The following is a 19,185-nucleotide window of genomic DNA, read 5'->3' as shown; positions in this document are numbered from 1 at the left end:
GTAGGTCAAGAAGTTTAAAGAGAAACCTGTTTTTTATCAACCTCAGGTTCCTAGCAGGTGGCAGCTGCTCTCTACCAGGCAAAAGTGTGAATGCGAGAGAGCACAGTATGTCGCAAAAATCACTCAAAAGTGCATGAACACATTGACCATCCTTGAGATGAGAATGCTGCATTTTAGAAGGTTGTTGTTGTGCCCCCAGTGGGCAGCCACCAAATTACTAATCTAGGATGCCACTGAACATTACAACAAAACAAGAATCCTTGCTCCTGACCACTACTGCTGTAAGATCATTTAAAGTCTGATAGAATCACGTTTAGAAGACGTACAGGAAAAAGAGAGGTTTCAAAAGGACAGTTAGGGAGGGTATCTTTTAAAAAAATAGACACTATGGATTTTTCTGCATTTAAAACTATTGAAGATGTGAAAGTTGGGATATTGTTAGTAAGAAAAGAAAAAATATAAATTAAGTTGCCCTAACTTTAATTATTGCACAGTGTCTTGAAAGGCAGGCTCATTTTATGATTAAAAGTGAATAAAGAGGACTGTTAAAGGAAAGCTTTAGGCAGTATTATGGCATAGTGTGCTGAGTTGATTGTGGTTTTGCTGGCAGGTTACACAGGAGCACCAGTTCTACTCTTGGCTGTTTCATTTCTGATGCAATTTCTTTTCTCAGTGAATACACAAAGAGTAAGAGGAGGCAGTTACTCAATTGTTGAGAAGCCCACAGCCCACATCAGCATGGTCTGGGCCTGACTCCTAAATCCGTCTCTTGAGTCTAGCTTCCTGCCAATGTAAGGATGCAAGACAGTGGTGACAGCACGGCTTAGATAACTGGCTTCCTGTGTATCTGTGGGAGAGACTTACATTGCATCTTCAACCCCATGGCGCCAGCGCTGACCTAACACCAGCACTGGGGGAATCTTGGAACTATCCTGTAGGAGGGAAATATATCCTTGCCTCTGTCTTTCTGGCTCAAAGCTCACATTTAGACATTTAAACATTTAAAACAATAAAACATTTATAGCAAATGAGGTAAATACACATCAAGCTAGTGTTTGTTTTTATTAAAAAAAATAACCATAAGATAATTCAAGGGAATAAAGCTAGAATTTTTTGAAGAGTTAAAAACACATTCCATTTTAGTCACAACTTAGGCCCTGATTGTAAAAGTCAACTGTTTTGGTAAATATGATATATGATTACTTTTTATATAAACAGTATGCTGTTTCATAGTATCACAATAAAACCTTAAAAATCTCTACTCATAATGTGATTTAAGGGATCAAAATATAATTTATGGTGTACAATTTTCTTTATTTTATTGAGCAAAATCTATTGGCAAGGATGCTCCATTATGCTCTTCCAGAGTAAAATTGAACCCAAACATACTACAGAATTTTCAGTTTTCCCTTTCTGTTAATCATAGATGTAAATACGTTGTTTTTGTTTACATATGATGTCAGGATATCTGCAAAAGTTTATAGTGCTGGAAACTTGCTTCCCTGTAGGGTAGTGCTAACAGGTGGTGGGAGCCATGAGAGTCTGCGTCCAGTGCGAAGTCACCAGGGATTCTATCGTGGGATTCTTGTTACATACCTGGAGTCAGTTGTTATAAATAGAAGGATCCAATCCTGTGAATCCCTCATGCTCTTTGACTTACCATGTGATCTCTAGCCAGTCTGTCATCTACCATGTCATGATGCAGACAGAGGCTCTCACTAGAGCTCACTAAACACCAGGACCATACTCCTGAGCCTCCACAACTGGAAACTCCTGTTTAGAAAGTGCATAGACGCTTGCTGGCGAGGATGCGGGGAAAAGGGAACCCTACTCCACTGCTGGTGGAGCTGCAAATTGGTACAGCCTTTATGGAAATCAGTCTGGAGAACACTCAAACAACTCGGAATCTGCATGCCATATGACCCAGCAATAGCACTCCTAGGAATATATCCAAAACACCTGTTTTACGACAAACCAACATGCATCCCCATGTTCATTGCAGCACAATCAGTAATTGCAAAAACATGGAAGCAACCGAAATGCCCATCAATAGAAGATTGGATAAGAAAGCTTTGGTTCATCTACTCCATGGAATACTACTCAGCTGTTAAAAAAAACAAAATGCAGTTCTTTGTGGCTAAATGGGCACAACTGGAAACTATAATGCTAAGGGAAATGAGTGAATCCCAAAAGATTAGATACCACATGTTCGCCTTGATTTAACCTGTAATTTATTGTTTGGTTGTTTGTTATTTTTTTGAACGTGTCATTGATGCTGTCCCAACCCAGATGTTTCGAAGAATGGAACTTGCATTATTTTTAACATATTGTTTACCCAATACTATGTCAATTAATTCCATAATGTTGTATATTGATACTGAGGCCTTGTTGGGGCTTTTAACCGACCGGATCTTTACTCTGTTAGACCTATCTTCAGACCATAGAAGGTCTCCCCAGGAGGCCACTGAACTTATCTGGACAATAAGACGCTGAACTTTATGCTAGGCATGTGTTTGCAAGCAATGAATCTCAACTGAACTTGAACTATGGTTATGCAACAAGGTGGAGGAATCCACCATGGGGGGAGGGGTATGGGGAGGGGTGGGGGGAATCCCCAGCGCCTATAAAACTGTACTACACAATACAGTGTAAGCAACAATAAAAAAAAAAAAAAAAAAAAAAAAAAAAAAAAAAGAAAGTGCATAGGCCAGGTATTGTGCGATGGCCAGGCCAGAGGAAACAGATGAAGATGCCAAACAATTCTGGTATCTAGAACAGCCTCAAATGATAAAGCCAAAGCAAGTCTAAATTCAGAACTCTCTAAGAATTGAGATGTTGTTATACACACCTGTTGATTAGATCACTTAAGTCTGCTTGTCTCTTCCCAGGATAAGTGTATTGAGTGGAGGATATGTTTTGAGATTCTGCAGTGAATGATCCAGGCTCTCCCCTATCCCTGCAGTCTGTGGGGAGAAAAGTAGACACAACAGAAGGACATGAAATGGAAAGCCAAGTTCTTGGTCCTGGTGATTTCTCAATAGTGAGAGGAAAAACAAAAAACAAAACAAGAACAGCAACAGGAATACATTTTTAAACATGAGCTCTATAGTGCAACAGCATATAGTTAAAGTAACATTGCTTTGTACCCAGCATGGTGGTGAAGAGGCTAAATCTTCGCCTTGCAAGTGCTGGAATACTATATGAATGCCAGTTTGTGCCCTGGCTGTTCCACTTGCTACCTAGCTCCCTGCTGTGGCCCGGGAAAGCAGTCGAGGACAGGCCAAAGCCTTGGGACCCTGCACCCATATGGGAGACCTGGAGGAAGTTCCTGGCTCCTGGCTTTGCATTGGTGCAGCACCGGCCATTGCGCTCACTTGGGGAGTAAATCATCAGACAGAAGATCTTCCTCTCTGTCTCTTCTCCTCTCTGTACATCTGCCTTTCCAATAAAAATAAATAAATCTTAAAAAAAAAATGAAAGTAGCAGAGTAAGATATCTTAAAACTTTCAGAGAGGAATGTAGGAATTGTTCTTCCCTGAAGCAAAACTAATAAACACAAAGCTCAAAAAAAACAAAACAAAACAAAAACCTTGATAATGACATAAAAAATAGACCTGATTAAACTATGTCACATTCTGCAATCAAATATAAAATGTTCCAACAGAGAGAATAACTTGGTTGGTAAGGAAGAATTATTCTACTGCTTTTTGTATTGGTCTCCTACCAGGCTATTTGTTAATAGCTAAAGATAGTATGAGCCTTTACTTTATCCAAAGTTTAAGGTTCATATGCCTTAAGGCATTATTAAGCCAATGTGAATATGAAATTTAAAGTTATTTTAAAATAAAACAATAAAATGCAAATATTATAAATTCAGACAAAATGGAAAATCTTGGCTTTATTAATCAATATGCAGTCACCAAAAATTATTTATTTATTCATTTTTATTTGAAAGCAATAGAGAGGAGAGAGCTCCTCCATCTGCTTGCTCACTTCCCAGATGCCCACAATGGTCACAGTAGCCACAAGCTCAGGACCAGGAGCGTTGGCTGAGTCTTCTACACAGGTAACAGAGTCCCAAGCACTTTGCCACCTCTTGCTGCCTTTCCTGTGCCATCAGTCGGAAGCTGAATGAAAAGTGGAGCAGCTGAGACACAAACAGGCACCCATACAGAATGTCAGCATTACAGCCAACAGCTTTACCTCATATGCCATAGTGCTGGCTCTGAACTCATCAATATTAAACACCAAAATTAATATATATCAAAATGATGACAGTGACATGCCCAGAATATTGGTCATGACAATGATTTCTCTTAACTGTTGCTTTTACCATTTTTTTTAGTTTCCACACTTGGAAGTGATCTCATTTCTCTGATAGACTTAAATTTCCAAAAATGTTTTATTCAGTTGTAGTAAAAGATAATAATGTGACCTTAAAGTTTGTTTTTTCAAAGAACTGTCTCTGGGGTGTCTCTTCCTCTTTCCCACTTTGGTCAAACACTCTCAAATTACTTTTTAGAAATTGAAGCAGCATGAAGATCTTCAGTTACTTGGAACCCAGAGTTACTCAGTAACAGAATAGAATGAGGGTGATGAAAGCATACCGTGGCTAACAACTTCATGCTTTAACAAATGTTGTTGTTGTTGTTGTTGCTGTTATTACTTTCAAAGTGAGGAAGTCAAGACATTTCAGATAATACTGCCCATAATTCTAAGGGATCCACAATGTCAACTGACTATTACCCTGCTACTTCACTCTGATATTCTATCAATAATCCATAATCCATGCTTATCTGGACAAGAGAAAATAGTATTAAAGATAATGTAACTAAAGCTAGTTTCAATCATGTAACAGCCTGTTGTTTTTCAATTTCTTAATAACCCACTCTTCTGTCAATACACAATTAAAGAAAACTTATTGAATTCACATATCTGATAAGGTACTTTATGGAAAATAAAACTGAATCAGGCCTTGTCCCTGAGGTAAATGCGTTATTTAATGCAACACTGCATTTCCAGGTAAGTCAAGAGTCTCCCATGTCATTTCAAATAAACTAGGGAAAAATATGTACATATAGATAGATATAGATATGTATACATAGAAAGGCTTCAGGTCAATTCTCATTGGTTCTTTTTTCCTTTATAGAAAGACAGAAAATATGTTGTATGTTCTTTCTAATATAAGGCAGCCTTCATGCAAAATACAGGATCAATAGCCCTTTCAATACTGTTTTTGTTACATCTCAGGAGGTTTCACATTTTTGTTTTTATTTTTACTTCTTAAAAACTGTGTTTTTTTTCTTATCAATTTCTTCATTCTCATAGGTCACACAGTAGCACTGTTTGCTTCAAGAGGATTTTCATTTTCTTTTTCATTTCTTCAGCAACACATTAGTCCTTCAGTAGCATGTTATTTAATTTCATGTTGTTTTCAATTTTCTATTTTTCTTCCTGTTTTGATTTTGTTTTATGGCTTTTCATTTAAGGGGATGTGTAGCAACTGTGTAACAAAGACTATCATACCCAGATGTGAAGATACAATGCAGTGTGAATCTCTGTTTTCAAATCCAAGATGACTCTCAATGAAACTGTTAAATGTATCTTGACAATAGTGTTCTGGAGTCTGTGCAATTGTGCGTACGTACAATGTCAGGATACACTTTAGCAGAATCATGGACTTATATCTGATTAATTGATGGATTCTACTATTGTAATGACTTGGGGGACATCATTGGTAGGGAGGGCTTTGGTGAGAAGAGAAGGGAAATCACAGAGCCCAGGGAACTGCATCATAAAATAATAAAGTAAATAACATTTTTTAAAAAGAAAATAAAAAGACAGAACTTCAAAATGTCTGACTACAAAACACCAATAGAAAGAACAAGGTCACCTGCCCCAATCCCCCAGCAGTGTGTGTGACATCAGAGGTACTGAGCACCAGCCCCGTGGACACAGTCTCCCATGCTGTGCAGGATGACACTGCTCTTTCTCGGTGTGGCAGTGATGTGCTTTATCCCTGCTTTTTATTTTTTTAATTCACGTTGGTATTTATGCCTCATGGCTGACAAAGCAGCCGAGTGTCCTTGATCGCCGAGTAGTTCTTGGGCAAATAACATCTGAATGTAAACTGTATGTTCATTATGGAACTGCTCTGGCTTTATGCCCGTGCATAACCATTTGATATTAATACTTGTATGCATAGACATCTATTTCTATATTTCCATTGTTGAATGCCAGGCCCATGCATTTTCATTCTACTACTAAGATGTTGGTAAATTTTTGGAGAAATAGGAATGTTAATATTAGAAAGTCGTAAGGGGATTGGCAAGTAACAACAGAGCTGACACCTATCTCCCTATTCAGTACAGAGTTCAGGAACTTACATACTTAAGGCAAATGGGTCACAATAAAGTGAAGGGACATGGTAGGTGCAGCGTAAACAGGATGGGGAGTTCCTTGATCATGTGCATCAGTAGACCATACTAGTGCATGTGTCACATGGTCAAAGATGGCTGCTAAAATATGACCAGAATATGTCATGTCACCTTATAAAGAACCACAAGGTAATCTTCCAGCCAGCCTGAATTAATACTGGACATACAAACAATTTTGGCTATAGGCTAGTTTTATCTGGCTTATCCAAGACCATTAAAAGTTAGCTCAGGAGATTTTAGTAAAGACAGCTTTCACTTTATAGCAAGTTGCTATGCAACAAGCAGGTAAATGATACAATGGGTTGTTTGTGTGTTAAGACACCTAAAGGCAGCTTCCCAGCAAGCAAGCGTGTGTTGGGGCGGGGGGGGGGAATGAGGGTCAGTGTTTAATGTCTACCTTTTCGTGTTTGCATATATGTACATACACATGTTTAAGCCCTGTTCTTAGACTTTACCTAGGTTTTTATTCAAAACTTAACCATAAGCTGTCTTTGACACGATTATCTTCAGTGTTGCACAAAGAAACTAAGACGTAGGAAGATCACATTACCTTGTTTCATCTCCTGCAGTTTCTTAACAGAACACACAAAACTAAAATCTGTGGTCAGTCTAAAGAGATTAGCCCCTTCACAGCTGCACTACAAAAGGCAGTTGGCAAAGCACAAGTCCCAAGGACAACGGCTGCATTCCTGGCTTGCACAAAGTTAGAGAGTGCTGCTCCAAAGCCATAGGTTCTAATTTCTTCTTTTCAATCAACTGTAGATTGAAATATTTGAAAAGAAGTGCACCTGTACTAAAAAGGTAAAGACATTTTTTCTGTATTTTTTCCTCTAAATCATAGCGTGTAGCTGTTGTTCACATGCCATCTTCGGACTATTAGGTATCGTAAGTCATCTAAACGCAATTGAAACAATACTGAAGGACAAGCACAGGTTATATACAAATACTGTGCTGTTTTATAACTGGACTTGAACATCTCCACATCTGGTTTCTTTACTGGTCCTAGAACCCATCTCCTGTGTATATTGAAGAGATTACTATAATGAGCTGTTGTTTGTTTTCTAAATGAATGAATGCATTGATCCAAGATGAAAGGAAGAGGTTAACTATAACTTAGATCAGCTCAAAAGTATTGTCAAACACCTGGCCTAGATCTAACATGAGTCCAACACACCTCTGACTGCTTTGCTCTCAGTATATAAGGGTGAAAATCCAACTTATCCCGTGGAAGGCTAGAGAGAAATAAATACATACAAGTAAAGCATTTAGTAAGAATGCACCACTCTGAGTAGGTGTGAGTAGGAAGATATTCTGTCCCATGATTCACTCCCCAAGTGATCGCAACAGTCAGGGCTGCACTGAGCTGAAGCAAGGAACCAGGAGCTTCCTCTGGGTCTCCCACACAGGTGCAGGATCCCAAAGCTTTAGGCCATCCTCAACTGCCTTCCCCAGGCCACAAGCATGGAGCTGGATGGGAAGTGGAGCTGCCAGGATTAGAACCAGCGCCCATAAGGGATCCCGGGGTGTTCACAGCGAAAATTTTAACCGCTAGGCTACCATGCCGGCCCCCTTCCTTTACTTTTAACATCAACTGTTAGATTCATTCATAAGTTCTGTTTATATTGAAATTATGATTTCCTAGTGACTGTATTTATTTAGCTGTATTTTCTCTGTTGTCTAAGTTTGTTTTTCAATTATTTCCTTTTGAATAACAAAGATATTCAATAATAAAGATTATAAATAAGTTTCAATACTCATCTCGATTTCCCATGCATTTTTCTATATAATGTTGTAATTTAAGTAGCCCACTGAAGTTTAATTGTACTCTTGAAAAATAACATGTGATCAAATTACAAAGTGCAAACATCAATTGAGCATAATTCTAGTGTTTTGTGATCTAGTTTATAACTTTTCTCGAATTCTTAATGCATCTTTGAAAGCAAATAATCTCAATTGATAGAGTACAATGTTGATAAGTCATTTATGAGTTAGCCACACTAGTAATTCTCAAGCACAGTGTTGTTAAACTGTACTGAGTGAAATACTAAGCTGTTTCCAAAATGAGTGTTTGCAAACTTACTTAGGACGTTTTCTTTAAACATTAAACATTTAACATTAAAGCAACGTTGCCCTCCCTGAGTCCAACACTTTGTGTCCCTGACTTGTCTTGACTTATACGTCATATTTGCTCATTCTCACTATTCTTAGAAGCTGTGCCTTTCGCTGACCATGTAGAGTCAAGGGCTTTAGATGCTTTAAGAATCGCCAACTTCCAACAAGTATCTTAAAATTCAGCGTGACAGGCCTCATTATCTCTTTAATTTTTGTTTTTGATTTTTAACATTTTCTTTAGTCACTCTCTCCTAAAGATCTGTAGGATATCCCTTTTAGTGGATATTTTATTTTCCATGGGACTATATTTTAAGATAGATTTCAAAAATTATCAGTGTTAACTGTCCAGTAATATTCGTATACAATTAGCATACAAAGTATTTTAAAACGTTGTTCTAGGGCCCAGCGAGGTTAGCCTAGAGGCTAAAGTCCTCGCTTTACACGCTAGTACAGACTTGACAGCCTTGAAAGTGCTGGGATCCCATATGGGCACCGGTTCTAATCCCAGCAGCTCCACTTTCCATCCAGCTCCCTGCTTGTGGTCCAGCAAAGCAGTCAAGGATAGCCCAAAGCCTTGGGACCCTGCACCCATGTGGGAAACCAGGAAGAGGCTCCGGGCTTCAGATTGACACAACTCCGGCTGTTGTGATCACTTGAAGAGTAAACTCTCGTATGGAAGATCTTCCTCTTGTCTCTCCTCCTCACTGTGTATCTGACTTTACAATAAAAAAACATAAATAAATCTTTACAAATTTTTGTTCTATACTAAAATGTATTCACTTATACTACTTGGATAATTCCATGAAAATGACATAAAAAATGTTAATTTTGATGAAAAAATTTTTAAATTCAAAAGCACAGTTTTTCTTGCTACATATTTTTTCATGAGATTTTTGAAGATCTCTTGTATGTGGTAGACAGATTTCTAGTACTGATCCATTTTAATAATTCAACAACTAAAGAAATATTTTTATGAATTACCTAGATCTGATACAGAAGGAATATTTCTTTAATAGCAGAGGTTGTACCTGAGTGCAGATACCGTGTTTGGAGGAAAACTTATCCTCAGGACTTCTAAGTGGATTTTTGTTTTTATTGTGAAAGGAAGTGCCTATTCGCGATGTGAAAACTACATTGTAAGCAAGACTGATTCATTAACTCTAAGTACTCTGAACATTCACCTCATTTCATATTCTAAGGATACAGTGTTATTTTAGCTGCTGCATTGCTTCTTCTCACCTTGATTTCAACAAGTTTTTCTTACAAAATGCTGGTACCCACAGAAGCAAGGAGAGTGGAAGAGGCACTTGTGCTGTTCTATTAAAAATAGCAACTCCTCTCAGAAACAAACGCAAGAACACAGTGCGACTTAATTGGATCATTAAAGCTTTATAAGAGTTGCTGAAATTCTACTTCTTTAGTAATACTTCGAAGGCCTTTTTATGTTGAGCATGAAACAGTCATAGCATCAAGAAATACGACGGTAATAAAATTAGTCTCTTATGGAAGAAATTAAACTTTCATTAGCTTACAGACATAAGCACAATTTATTTGAAGAAAGTGATGAGTAAACCTAAATATATTTACATTTGTACATAAAATGTATTGTATTTACAATTACTTGATGCTTTAAGGACATAACTTAATGTTAAACATGCAGCTAAAATTACAATACCAGATGGTTCCATAAGTCCCAGTTGTTAATATATATCTGTTAACTGAGAAATTATTGGAAGATAGTTTTAATTCATCAAGTAATATGGTATCTTACCATACCACCTCTCTAAGGAAAAGTAACACCTGTGTCAGGTGTAAATGTGTACATTTAAAACAAATTGAAAGCCAATCACATTGAGATTGATATTCAAATAAATCATATTACATGTAGCAATTATAAAATCTGCTAAAATAACTAGATTGGAAATAAGGATTTGCAGATAGTTCTTAATTGCATCTTTAATATTTTACTGCATTATGCAAAGACTCTCCATCTATTGATTAGCTGATACTTAAAAGTACGTTAAATTCATATTAAAATATCAACATTGTTATATTTGAAATCTGTTAGCATAAAATTCTTAAAAGGAAGGTCAACATTCTATAATAAGGCTTCTTAAAAGGAACCTTCAGGGGCCTGGCGCGGTGGCGCAGTGGTTAAGGTCCTCACCTTGCACTCCTGGGATCAAATGTGGGCGCCGGTTCTATCCCCAGCAGCCCTGCTTCCCTTCCAGCTCCCTGCCTGTGGCCCAGGAAAGCAGTCGAGGACGGCCCAAGGCTTTAGGACCCTGCACCTGCGTGGGAGACACGGAAGAGGCTCCTAGCTTCGGATCGGCATAGCATCGGACATTGCGCTCACTTGGGGAGTGAATCATCAGAGGGAAGATCTTCCTCTCTGTCTCTCCTCTCTGTATATCCGCCCTTCCAATAAAAAAAAGGAACCTTCAAAATTCAAGGGAATAAAATCAGCTATATATTTTATTTCTCAGGTTACACTGCATTGGGTTCAAGGTACTTTCATAAGCATTGATACTGTTCTTTTGGTTCATCACTAAGGAAACCAAGGGTTCTGAGGATTTAGACATTTCAAGGAAGATACAAGACAGACTTCTTTTAATTAACTGAATAAAAATAATAATCTTGAAATATTTCTTAATATTAGGAACATAAAGAAGTCAAGAGGAGAAAAATGAGGTCTGCAAAGTAAGCATTTCGAGATTTCACACTGAAAATCTCACCAAAAACATTTAAATACTTAACTATTTATTTTAAAAGATTCATTAAAAATTTAGTTTAACATTTTATTTTTAAAATATTTATTTACTGAAGAGACAGAGACAGGCAGACAGCTGGAGGAGAATGCTCTCGCCAGCTGCTTTACTCCCCACATGCAACAGCCAGGACTGCAAAGCAAAGCTGGGTTTCCAGAACCGAATCCAGGTCTCCTATGTGTGTATAGGGAACTAGTACTTGAATGTTCATCTGCTTTCTCTAATCATGTATATTAGGAGGAAACCAGAATTGGGCATAGAGAGAGGACTTCGATCCAAGCACCCAATATGGTATGGGAGCTTCTCAACCAGTGACTTCAATGCAAGACCAAATGCCTACCCTTGCCCTGGTTTGAGAGCAATGACTGGGAACATTGTAGTGGTGTATAACGTCTCTTTACTGAACCTCTTTTAGGTTTTGACTTTTAAAGCTTGGCTAACTTTCTCAGAATATTGTCAAAATTAAGCAGATGCTACTGTCATCCAACATTACAGAAATCTGACCAACAAACAACCTTGAGCATCCTGAAGAACATTGCCATGACCTTTGTTCTGCTTTTGTTTTGACTGGACGTTTTTCTCCTTTTAGCAATCATTGCTTTGACTGGGTCTGTCTTCAATGTCATGCATGGACATTGTTTGTCCTGTCATAACCTTGGAAGACTCCTTGAAGTGTTTTAACAAGATGCTTGAATATTATCTTTGAAACCACTTTGTTAAGGGCAGTTCCTCATTTTGTCATCATTTTGATATATATATTAATTTCGGTGTTTAATATTGGTGAGTTCAGGGCCAGTACTGTGGCATATGAGGTAAAGCTGTTGCCTCTAATGCTGACATTTCGTATGGGTGCCATTTGACTAAAATGGGCTTCAAGTTCAATATTGTCTTGCCCCTTTACAAAAATGCTTATCCATTTTTGATTTTCTGACTTCTTTGGAACAAGATCATAAACTTGTATCAAATAGGAGTAATTCAATCATTCTTCCCCACAAATTCCATCATAAATGTGATGTTTATTCTTGCCTCAATTTTAGAATAATGTATGCTACTGTTCTGATAGGGGTTCTTGTAAAACTGGTGTTGTACACTTCTTAGTGCATCAAATCAGATCATGTTCATATATATTAAACAATTTAATATGAGTTTATATGGTACAAACATTTTTGAAATTTTTGAAAAAAAAATGTCATAGTGTGCATTTGCTTTGAATGTTGTGTTGGACCACCTGTAGCATAGGTGAAATAGAGATAGAAGAAACTTTAGAAAGCAAAATAAAAGAAAAAATAGCTGTCAGATTAAATGATATGATTAAAAACAAACAAAAAAAGCTTAAAAGGGTTGGCACGGTGGCTTAGCTCTATAATTCTCCACCTGCAACACTAGCATCCCATATAGATGTTGGTTTGAGCCCCAGATGCTCCACTTCTGATCCAGTTCCTTGCGTATGTCCTCAGTAAGCAATAGGATAGCTGAAGTCCTTGGGTCTCTATGTGGGAGTCCTGGAAGAAGCTCCTGGCTTTGGGTAGCTTGGCTGTAGCCCTTGTGGTCATTAAAACAGTGAACCAGTGGATAGAAAATCTATCTATCCTTTCCTACTCTCTGTATAAAAATCTCAGATAAAAATAAATAAATCTTTTTTAAAAATAATGTTACAATTTAAGAAAAAATGATTCCAAATTCTGCTAATAACCATCTCAATGTAAATTCATCATCCTATTTCAAACTTTTCTTAAACATTAAAATAATATTGTTTGTATGTGTATGTTTTACTTCTTCCTTTGAAAACTCTGTGAGTAATTTAAGATAGGAAGAGAACCTAGAAATTTAACATTAAGTATTTTACATCTTATCAAATATCCTAGGTGATATGAAACTTTAAATTTTTCAGAAAATGTATTTTTTAAAAATATATATTTATTTGTTTATTTGAAAGGAATGTGACAGAAAGAATGGAAAACAGAAAGAAGTGTTCCCTTTAATTCACCCCTGAAATTGTCTTAACAGATCATTTTGTTAGATCAGCAAAATCTGGACCCGGCCTAGCCAAGAGCCAGAAACTGCAAGGAGGTCTTTCTTATGGGTGCTAGGGACCGGAGTGCATCCCAGGTGCATCGGCAGGAAGCTGGGCTGGAAGAAGGAGCCATGACCCCAGCAGCATTTGATACAGCCTGCTAGTGTTGCAAGCAACAGCTTCACAAACTGCACCACCAGTCCCTTAGTTTATTTAATATACTGGCAAAATTACATTCTTGGTTTTCATATAGTTTTTAATCTATTCATTAATTATTTCATTTACCAATCTTAATTGTGATCTTTTGTTAATTACCTATTTAGAATCTGCATCATATTTTTTCTTGCTTCCCTATGCTTCAAAATCTAATCAAGCTAATAAAGATTCTTAAAACTTGCTACTTAAAAGACAATTTCACTAGCTCAGGCTCTGTTTGAACTTCTTTGTGTCTCACACTTTTATCCAAAGCGTCAGTGGAAATGTACTGTTTCCTCAGCCTTACCTATGACATTTAGTTATTGCTTTTTTACTTGATAAAAGAATAACAATTCCAAATTTAAAAAAAAAAGGGATTCATCTGATAATCATCTCCCAAACTAATCTCTTGTTTCTTGATGTTTTTCTTTAAGTTCCGTTTTCTCATTGTATGAAAACACACTGTCAATTGAATAGCATTATCTCGTGTGTTCAGAAAGAATAAAAATTCCTAATAAAATAGTAGGTAAAGCAGTTGTTGAAAACTATGATTTAAATCAGAATGTTATTTGTTTCCCATCTCCCTTGCCAAATTTTCTAAAATGTTGTATTGAAGGACTAAATCATGAGTACAGTAAGTACTCTCGCACGCTCTTAAATGACTTACATGAAGGATATCCACCCAACCCATGTACAGTTATTTTCAGTATTAGGCGGTGGATCTCACCTTGTCTTTGCCATTTTTCTACATTTACTGTTATCATTCTTAAGTGATGCCTGTGTAAATTCCAAGATTCTCAGTGTCTCTTCCAGTACACTTCTGGGTGACCCAGAGACAAAACTAAAGTAGTGCAAACAATACAGGGGATACCAAAAACTGGTCCTGAAGGAGATTAACCAAGTAGATGACATCAGGTGGCCTTTAGATGGGTATATGCTTAATTGCTCACACATGTTTGATCAGATTTGCCACATTTGTAAAATTAGACTTGTAAACAGACAGAGTACACAACAGCTCTTTCAATCTATGCTTTAAAAACCTGTTGATGGGGCCCGGTGTGGTGGCAAAAGTGGTTAAGGTCCTTGCCTTGCACACCCGGCATCCCATATAGGTGCAGGTTCTATCCCCACAGCCCCGCTTCCCTTCCAGCTCCCTGCCTGTGGCCAGGGAAAGCAGTCGAGGACAGACCAAAGCTTTGGGAACCTGCACCTGCGTGGGAGACCCGGAAGAGGCTCCTGGCTTTGGATCGGCATAGCATCGGACATTGCGCTCACTTGGGGAGTGAATCATCGGATGGAAGATCTTCCTCTCTGTCTCTCCTCTCTGTATATCCACCTTTCCATTAAAAAATAATAAAAATAAATCTTAAAAAAAAAACCTATTGATGGAGAAAAAAACTGATTAAGCAAATGCAAAAAGTTGGTGACAGCAGAACTTTAGAGATAGGATGCTTAGGGAAGAAGCTCCCTTGATTGTTGGGAAATTATTTATTTGTATTCTTTTTTTAACACAAGGCCTGCATATTTATTCTTTCAAAGGAAAGAGAAATTGGTATATAGCGTGCTAACTCTTCTTTCTTCTTGACAGAAAACTTAAAAAACAAACTTAAGTAAAGTACAGTGTTGTGAGAGAACTTAATGAAACATTAGAATAATGAAGTAACTCCAGATTACCTAAGAGAAGTCCTTAGGGACTCCAAGGAATTCTCCTCAATGCAAATGAAAAGATTCACTGAAGGGAAGACAGCCAGATGTGAAGACAGACATGGGAGCATCGCAGAGGGGGTTAGCACTTTCTCATGCTTTCCCCATGAGCGGAAAAAAAAAGCCAAATGAAATTGTGCAGCAAACACAAATTCTAATAAAGTGCCTTGAAATGAAATGAACATGAGCTTTGAATTAAAAAACCGCGCCCAAGTCCATGGAGTTTATATCTCACTTCTCAAACAAGAGGACAGAAAGGGACAGACGACACAGAAAAGGACAGATCAACAACCGCTCCATACTATGATGTTTTGTTGTTGTGGTGGTGGTTTGTTTTCCCCCCCTGCAGTCACTCTTGAGGTTTGTTATAGAATCTCTTTCCATCTTCAAAGAAATCAGTGTTTTACAACTAAAATCCAGGTCATCTGTTAGCTTTAGATCCAAACCAGTTTTCTCACAGTTTGTACAGGTTTATTTTTAGCACTCACCACAGTATGTGTGATCCAGTTAAACAGGGACTTTAGTAACCTTCAGACAACCCAGTATACTGGAAAACGCCATCACAGAGAAAATTGTTGTAAAGAAGTTTCTGCAAAAGGGTTTATAGACTTTCACCAGAACTCAGCACAGCAAGAACAAGAAGAGGAGTACTGGCATGGACCTCACAGATGAATGCTCTCTACTGGCCCTGCAGCAGGCAGATGCAAAGCAGAACAGGATTTGGGAAGAAGAGCCCTCTGAGGGTCAGCACTCCCAGGACCCTTCCACATGGACACGATGGATGGGGACATAGAAACCACAGCTTACACAGAACAGAGGAACCCTAAGGCCATGAGGAAGACTGGGCAAAGAATTCTCTGACAAAGACCCCAACCCCTGGACAGCTGAGGACTAAGCACAGTTCATGTCTGGAAGTACCTGATGATCTCATTTCTTGGGTTGCCAGGGGAACTTATACATTCAGAGCTTGTCAGGTGTCTCCAGGTCTCACAAGGCAAAGGAGGAACTGAATATATCCTCAGCCTGGAAAAGTTTACATCATGTCCATCTCAGCAAGCCTAGCATTTTTCCTCTGGCTTTCTGCCATGGTGGTGATTTCTAGACAATCTCATCCACACCCCCATGATCCATAGGTGTTCATTCAAGGAGTGGAACAGCCAGAGAGAAGAGTCAGAGATGCCACATTTAAAACATTCTTCACAGGACACAGTTGAGCGAAGGGCATCTGAGTCCAGTTAACGCCAATAACCCAAGAGCAGTACTGATGCTGAAAAACAAGACATCTTAAACTCGGAGAGATGATGTTGGAACTGAGAAATTACATAGGCAAATTTACAAGGAAGACAATTCCTGTTGAGACTGGTGAGTGGTTTTGGTCACGTGTAAATAGCATAAGTACATTTTACAAAGATGTGAAAGGAAATAAAGGGAATGAAAAGAGTTTTTTGACGATGGATCATGGAAATTAAGCATTCAAATGAAGGATATTTTGAGAAGCTACTACAGATAATCAAAAAGTAAGCAAGAAAGAGCCAGAAATTTCCCTTTGTTGAAGAAAAATTCAAACCTCTCAGTTGGAATTATTCGTTATATTTGAGTTTGGATTGACAGAAAAAACACATCTAGGCATATTCTGATCTAATTCTGAAATGCTGAGGGAAAGCAGACTAACCAAGATGTTTTAAAGTTTCATTAGTAAGAATTAGAATGGATGAATGTTGTAGAGAAATGGGTTAAGTCACCACTGCAGTGCCATACGTGGTCATTGGCTTGAGAAAGGGCTTCTCCACCTCTGACCTAATTCCTGGCTAGAGCAGGAGAAAAAGCAAGAGTATGGCTAAATAACCGAGCTCCCACCACTCACTGGATTTATCTTGGCCCAACCCAGGCCATTGTGGCCATTTGCAGGCTAAGCCAGCGGATTAAAGATGCCACTCAATCCTCTTGCTCTGTCTCTCCCTCTTTCTATTAAAAATTTTAAAATAATAGAAGAAACATATTTACACAGGAAAGGAGAGGTTGGCAACTAACCTTACTAACCTTACAACGAACTGCAGTGCAAGAACAAAGTATCAGAGCAGGAGAACTCACAGACAACCAGAACAAACTGCCACATTCTAAGAATCCTGTGTAACTGGGGTGACCTTTACTTTTCATGGAGAAAAACATACTTGTGCATCAAAAAGAAGAGTACATTTCACACAAAATAGAGAGTTTGAACATACTACTCTGAGGCAAAAACTAAAGCATGAAACAGAATAGACCACTTCAGGAAAAGGAAAAATAAAAGATTTTTTTAAAGAAAGAAAAAGAAGTGATGAGCAGTGAAAATGAGAACTTCCCATCTTTTCATGTACATACCTAGATCTATATGCACACAGATTCATGTACACCTATATGTAGGCACAGCACACATATACCTCTACTTGTGTGTACTCATACACCTACATATATGTGCATGCTTTTTTATGTATGTCCATGCACATGGCTATACATGTAGTTATTTGTCTATGAACATATCTATACAAGTGTAAACATGTATGTATATGCCCATATATATACCTCTACATGTGTACACATAAATATACTCACCTACACTTGTACTTCTAGACTTTAATAAAGTATACAGATATATATGTAAGTACTCATCTTCACAAATACACAACCCTACATGTACACAACCAACATATATGAACATCTTTCCAGGGTCAGGTGCCATGGCTCAACAAGCTAATCCTTTGATTTCAAGTGCCAACATCCCATATGGGTGCCGATTCATGTCCCAGTTGCTCCACTTCTGATCCATTTTCCTGCTAACTGCCTCAAAAGGCAGCAGGATCTGTACCATTGTGGGAGACCCAGAAGAAGCTCCCAGTTCCTGGTTTCAGACTGGCTCAGCTCTGACTATTGTGGCCATTCGGGGAGTGAACAGTTGAGAGGTCTCTCTCTCTCACTTTTTCTGTGTGTATGTCTCCTTCTCTCTGTAAATCTCACTTTGAAATAAAAATAAATAAATCTCTTTTTTAAAAAGAAAATATTTCTATGTGTTCAAATGCATATGTTATATCATATATATATAATATATAGACATGTAATGGAAGAAATCAGCAAGGCTAATCTGTTGGTGGAAATTTCCAAGTAAGGTGAAATGACTGAATTAATGTAAGATCTTAGATTAGTGGTTGTGCATGAAGACATTTGAGTAGGCACTATACAGGGAGCAAAAAAGTATGAGCCAAATGTAGCACTGGTCTCTACTAGAAATCAGTCACATGAAGAGAGGAGACCTGCTTCACTAAGCAGAAACCTGCATCATAAAGAGCAAATGTCGGGCCCTGCGATAGCATAATGGTTAAGGTCCTCGCCTTGAACATGCTGGGATCCCACATGGGTGCTGGTTCTAATCTCAGTAGCTCTACTTCCCATCCAACTCCCCGCTTCTGGCCTGGGAATGTGGTCGAGGAGGCCCCAAAGCATGGGGACCCTGCACCCACGTGGGAAATCTGGAAAGAAGTTCCTGGCTCCTGGCTTTGGAACGGCTCAGCACTGGCTGTTGCAGTCACTTGGGAAGTGAATCATCGGATGGAAGATCTTCCTCTCTGCCTCTCCTCCTCTCTGTATATCTGCCTTTCCAATAAAATAAATAAATCTTAAAAAAAAAAAAAAAAGAGCAAATGTCTGGCCTGCCACAGTAGCCTAGTGGCTAAAGTCCTTACCTTGAGTGTACCGGGCACCCATATGGGCACCAGTTCTAACCCTGGCAACCCTATTTCCCATCCAGCTCCCTGCTTGTGGCCTGGAAAAGCAGTCAAGGACAGCCCAAAGCCTTGAGACCCAGCACCCATGTGAGTGACCCACAAGAGGCTGCCAAGTTCCTGGCTTCAGATTGGCTCAGTTCCAGCTGTTGCAGCCACTTGGGGAGTAAACCATCATTGGACAGAATATCTTCTTCTCT

At 38.4% G+C, this 19,185-nt stretch overlaps 1 protein-coding gene across 1 annotated transcript in view; it reads right to left on the bottom strand.

Moving 5' to 3' along the window:
* The window catches only part of PXDNL (peroxidasin like), a 372,636-nt gene that overhangs the window by 13,624 nt on the left and 339,827 nt on the right, over positions 1-19,185 (bottom strand). The window contains 1 exon segment of the mRNA XM_040972689.1: positions 2,849-2,963. Coding sequence (XP_040828623.1) covers positions 2,849-2,963 — 115 coding nt within the window.

Source organism: Ochotona curzoniae, unplaced genomic scaffold (genome assembly GCF_017591425.1).
Source record: "Ochotona curzoniae isolate NIBS_2020 unplaced genomic scaffold, NIBS_Ocur_1.0 contig_2318, whole genome shotgun sequence".
Classification (NCBI taxonomy): domain Eukaryota; kingdom Metazoa; phylum Chordata; class Mammalia; order Lagomorpha; family Ochotonidae; genus Ochotona; species Ochotona curzoniae.
This window is presented reverse-complemented; position numbering and strand designations above follow the sequence as displayed.